The following is a 6,000-nucleotide window of genomic DNA, read 5'->3' on the forward strand; positions in this document are numbered from 1 at the left end:
CATTCTCCTAATTTCTACCCATTTTTTTCAAACCAGAATTTAGTAACAGTGAACACCACATGTAGATCAAAAATTACAATCGTTAAAAATTCTACTTACACAGTAAAATAACTTTCTGTGAAAATGCTAGCAGTATTCCTCCAATTAGATCGTATTTATAGCAACATTTGATACGGAACTCACTATCATTACATTCAAGAGTACTTTTAATAAAGCTTTTTTTTGTTATGAAAGACTATTCTCCAAACTAGATTCCTTACTTACTGCCATACATCGACACCACAGTAATTCCCTCATCCTCAGAAATTCACATCATGCTTCTACTTGGAGATGTGTAAAATGACATACATAGCCGAAAAGGTTAACTTTTAATATCCACAGGGCATTTATCAAAGTTCCACAAGAGCCTATTATCTGTAAGCCACTTGTGTAATAGTTCACGTTCTTGTTCAACATGACATTTGGTTTACTTACCCTCTGGCACCACCACGTGGCAAATACAGGATTTATTCTCTTGAAGAAACAGAACACACACTTAAGAATCTTTCTACTAAAGATCACGTGGCAACATACAAAAAAGGAGAAAATACAGTGCGAGTGCCAGCACCTAACTTACAGGTTGAAGTTTTGTATGATGAAATGCAACTCATGGTAAATACTCAAACTGCTACTCAGCAAAACAGGGCAAGCTTGCATTTTACAAGGTGAACAACATACCTGAAATGGCATTCTAACCTTCTGCTATTATTTAAAAGTACGTGTGTAAATAGTATCTTCTAAAATAACTGAGTGTACGCTCATTGCAAAGGTGATGTCAGGAGGTGCTACAGTCAATCACACAGCGGTAATTATATTAGGTTAAAAAGAGGCAAGAGAAAAAAAGCTAAAGGAGCACTGTTATTAGAAAGTTGTGAGCAAAAGAAGAGAAAGGCTGCATAATAAGAAATTCCAAACATCTCCAGGAAGCAGAAAATGACCTGAAGACAAAAACGTAATTTAAAAAAGCATACAACAGAACAAGCAAGGAAGTAAATGAAAGATCTTAAAAAGAGACAATACTGGGATTCCCAGGCTCACATCACTGAACAAAATGCTACAAGTGGTCCACAACCTGGTTTATTGCTTAGCTTTTGAAATCAAAAGTAATTTTTTCACCTTTCCATTTTATGGTATAATTATGGTATAATTTTTCCACCCTCTACATTAAGCAATTTTAAAAGAGTGTCTCGTTCTACTGAAGTACAAATGCATTCAAAGAAAAATGTTAATGGTACCAAGATATTTCTAATAATCTAAATGCTACTTCACGTAAGTCTTGTCTACCAATATAAGGAACTCTGGTGAAATTAACACCTTTCTATTTAAGGTTTTGGGGGGTTATTTTATTTTTTTTCATACTAGAAGCATTCTCCTTAAGGTCTCAGAAGTGCTTGAAGTTATTAGTCTCCTTAAACTTGAACAGTTGCAAGGAAACTTGCTTTACAAGCCTTCCTATTTTCCACTACTCAGTATTTTTAATACCACGTCTGTTTTAACGATCCAGGTTATCATCATTCACTTTCTGACACTTAATGTGATCCACTGTTCTAAATTTGGCTCTGTTCATCACTATACTGCCTTTTCATAATATTTTTGTGGTGTTTTAGTTATATTCAGTTATATGCCAAGAAAAAGCACTTAATGAGTGTCATGCTAAGGCAACAAGTCACAAATATTCTCAAAATTAATCTCTATTTTGGCATGAGTTTATTGTTCGGGTAGCTATTTTAGACCTAATGACTAGCAGCAGTGGTATTCATCCATTTCAGTTATAGATGTGCACTTTAATCTAGATTTGTCTGGCTCAAGCTTAAAACCATTCATTGTTGTCTGCCTAACTGCAAAACTATTGCATCCATTTTTCCTTCCACCCAAGTAGGTATTTTTACACAGTAGTTAAGTCACTTCTTGACTCTTCAATAAATTAAGCCACATAAGCTCTGCTTCTACTAAGTCTAAAATCTATTATCTAATGCCTTTATAATTTTTATGATTTATTTATGAGCTACATCCAACCTGCCATCGCCATTTCCCATGATGCCCAGACACCAAAACAGGGCAGTTTCTTCTGTAGCAACTACATGGGAATGAAACAAAGATCAAACCCCTCTCTCCTCTTACCCTCTATTCAGCTATTTATATGCCTAACCATCACGTTACCCTTTAGCTGCTGCCACAGTGCCACAGCCAAATGTGCAGCTGTTCCTTTCACCGCGCCTCTCATTCACCATGCCTCTCAGAGTTCACAGTCCCTTGAACCTGTAAGCGTGGCCCCACAGTCATGATTTCCAGATGCACAACTAGATGGTTTATAATGGCTTTGTGTATTAGGTGTAAATCACAAGGTTTTGGTAGCAGGGTGGCCACTGGGGTGGCCTCCATGGGGAGAGACCAGGGGCTGCCTTGTGCCAGACACAGTCGGTTCCAGGGGGCTCCACAATGGACCCACCACATGCCAAAGCTGAGCCCATCAGGCACGGGTGTGGTGCCTCTGTGAAAATATATTTAAGAAAGGACAGAAAACACTGGAGAGGGAGAAGAGGAGGGCACACAGAGAGAACAAGTGAATAGAGAGGAAGAAGGAACAGAGGGATGAACAGAGGGAATAAAAAGGCCAGGGGAGTAGAAGTGCTCCACGGTGGAGCAGGCAGACTACTCAGAGGGACCATGGCCTATGGAGGACCCATGCCAGAACAGGTACACCTCCTGAAGGAACTGTGGCCTAGGGATGAGGAGACGCCCGAGCTGGTACCTCCCCAAAGGGACTGCAGCTCATGGATGAGCCCACACTGGAAGACGGGAAAAGAGTGACTGTCTCTGTGGGTACTTGGCCACTAGCTGGGGCCAATCCACCATACTTGGTAAAAGGGAAAATAGCTACATTTAAGCATTAAATACATCACAAAATGCTGAAAATTAGCTTTTTAACTGAAGTTTAGAGAAAATCCAAGCAAATTAGGAAACTCACTTTGTTTACAGTAGGTGGATGGGAGGAAATACCTTCAGATTCATAGTAGCTCATGCGTATTTCCAGAGTTCCCATCTTCCCTATTCACCCCCCAAAAGAGTATTGGAAAAAGTCGCAAAATAACCTCTTTAGATAGCTATCATAACTGTTCCTATTTGAAGCTATTCTTGCTTGATATATAAGAGAACAGATGCATGTAGATGTGAAGCAACAAAGCTAATTAACCTCAGAGCTACAATTAGAATCAAGTTTATCTTGCGATTTGTCCACAGAGCCTAGCAACCCATTTTTAATTGGAAATTAAAAGTTAACATGAGCTGTACTTCACTACTGAATAACAGCTAAAATATTCTTTATCTATAGGTGCAAAAACATGAAAAACATGGCATCAAGAGGAAGAAAAACAAAGTACTCTAAACCAGAAGTATTCTTACAATGTAAGGTATGGCACTAAATTACTCCAGGTAACTACAACAGCCAACAGACAAAGCAATTTTACAGAGTTGTCCACTACATGGTAACAGACAGTGCACATCAATGTTCCTACAATTCATGTTGTCTTAACAAAAACTTTTTCAAAAGTTTTAATTTAAAACTCATACAAGCCTACAAGCCTTTCCTTCTAATTTATTTAACACAAAGCCTAAGGCTATCCAAAGTCATCATTTAACATACATTTCTAATAATCGATTACCTGCAAAAGGCACTGGCAATAGCTGCACAATCCAGAAATTCAGCCAGATCTGGACAATGACAATGGCCCACACAAGTGTAACAAAGTATATATCACTAGTTTTCTTTTTTCTAAGAAAAGATCCAATCTCAGGTCTCTGTCTGCTCCCAGAAGAGGATGAAGAGGAGGAGAAAGATGATGAAGCATGTGGAGGCTGATCACCTTCTGTTGCTCCTGAAACAAACAAATGCAAACAAAGAAGTGGAAATTATCACATTAATGTTCACCACAGAACAGAATATGCTCCCTAGTGCCGAATTAACCTTTTTTTTTGGTTGGGTTTTTTGTTTGTGGTGGTTTTTTTTTTTTTTTGTAATTTCTCTAAAAGACAGACAGCCTTGGCACTGATCTGAATTTTGAAAAGCTAGAACAGGGTTGTATAAGCTCTCCCACATCATGCATTATCACATAATGTTCACCACAGAACAGAATATGCTCCCTAGTGCCAAATTAACCTTTTTTGGTTGGGTTTTTTGTTTGTGGTGGTTTTTTTTTTTTTTTGTAATTTCTCTAAAAAAAAGACAGCCTTGGCACTGATCTGAATTTTGAAAAGCTAGAACAGGGTTGTATAAGCTCTCCCACATCATGCAACACTACGCCAAGCAGTGCTGGGAGGAGAAGAAAAGATGCTACAGCCTCTAAGAGGCCTCCTGTCACTGCAGGTAAGTTACAAGCCAAATAAATTTTATCAAAGAACTGTAAAACCCTGAAAAACACAAAGTGTAATTCACTCCTAAAAGAAATCTAAAGCCTGAAAAGAAATCTCTCTCTTTATTTCAAGTACTCAAAAAGAAATCTTAGATTTCTTCAAAGCTCATTTAAACAAAACAAAAAAATACAGCATACATTGAAGAGAAAGCTTGTATCTTATAAATTTCTTACTACAATGTTTTCTTTTCCTGAACACTCACATTACAAACATAGCACTCACACTGTGATCCTGAATTATTTGCTTGTGTAACCTATTTTAGTAACAAGAGAAAGCATAAATTAGTGGGTAATTCTCTCATTCATAAGTTAGTAAACATGAAATTCAATTCAAAAATGTGAACTGATGTGTTAAAAGCACTTTTAAATAAACAGTAAACAGTCATTTCAGGCAAAAATATTATGTCCAAATTAAAATGCTTGTATAGAGAACATAGTGATTTATTTATTTATTTAACTTTTTAGTTGGTAAATCTGCCTAGTATGGGTGACACCAAATCCATCTTCAGTCGCCGTACATAGAATCTCTCCCTGAGAACATCAGTATTAACTTTTACTGAGGCCCCACACTGGTGGCAAAATGCACACACTTCCCACACACCATTACTTGAGAAAAATTTGCAGCCGCGGTGGAAGAATGCACACACAAGAAAAACCTGAAAAGTTACTCTATGCTGAAGAATAAAAGGCAATTTGTTACGTTGCTACATACTGCAGCAGGTAAGCAATGAACACAACTCTCTCACTGGACTTGTGTCACATGAACACCAACCACTTTCCTCCCACAAAGAAAAACTGCTGTAAAAACCATATTACAATATACTACGTGCGTATCAGTCAACTCAAGTTCCACACATGCAGTTTTAGCTGCAATGTGTCACTAAAGCCATTCCTAGCCTAAAGCATGACAGCTAGCATGTACAAAAAGACAAGACATTTGTCATACGTGTGCAGGAGTGGTAAGTGACAAATTCTGCAGCCTCACACACTGGATAAACACTCTTCTTTTGTAGAACACCAGTGTAGATTTCTACAAGTAAGGGGAACTATTTTTAGAGCTTATAAACACTTCCCCACCACACTAATACAATAAGGTAGATCTATTGATTCTCCCAATTGATGGACACTGGAACAATGACAGGAACATCAGTGGGTTGCTGGTAACATTATTTGGTGGAACTTCACAATATTCCCAAAGGAATTACAGCATGCAACCTGAAAGAAGGAATTCTGCAAGCAGCTAAACACAGCAGAAGCTTCAGGTGGAGTGCTTCCTGGCAAATCAGTTCATGTCTCAAAGGGATGAAGGCCAGCCCTATCATATACAAACTACACTGGAGAATAAGACACCAGTTAGTTTTTCATAAGGGGAGAGACAGCTACCTGTAAACAGAAGCTTTCCTAAAAAGACAAAGTGTTTTTGTCATAAGAAGTAGAGGGTTACTGCTGAGCAGTGCTTACACAGAGTCTGCTTCTCACCCCACTCCACCAGCGAGAAGGCTGGGGGTGCACAAGAAGTTGGGAGGGGACACAGCCGGGACAGCTGACCCCA

At 38.4% G+C, this 6,000-nt stretch overlaps 1 protein-coding gene across 1 annotated transcript in view; it reads right to left on the reverse strand.

Annotated features, from left to right (window-relative positions):
* TMEM245 (transmembrane protein 245) overlaps nt 1-6,000 on the reverse strand; it is a 77,480-nt gene that overhangs the window by 64,995 nt on the left and 6,485 nt on the right. Inside the window, exons 4-5 of the mRNA XM_009280195.1 lie at nt 5,395-5,478; nt 3,702-3,914 (exon numbers count right to left, since the gene is read on the reverse strand). Coding sequence (XP_009278470.1) covers nt 3,702-3,914; nt 5,395-5,478 — 297 coding nt within the window. The remainder of the gene's footprint in view (nt 1-3,701; nt 3,915-5,394; nt 5,479-6,000) is intronic.

This window comes from Aptenodytes forsteri, unplaced genomic scaffold (assembly GCF_000699145.1).
Source record: "Aptenodytes forsteri isolate BGI_AS27 unplaced genomic scaffold, ASM69914v1 Scaffold114, whole genome shotgun sequence".
Lineage (NCBI taxonomy): Eukaryota > Metazoa > Chordata > Aves > Sphenisciformes > Spheniscidae > Aptenodytes > Aptenodytes forsteri.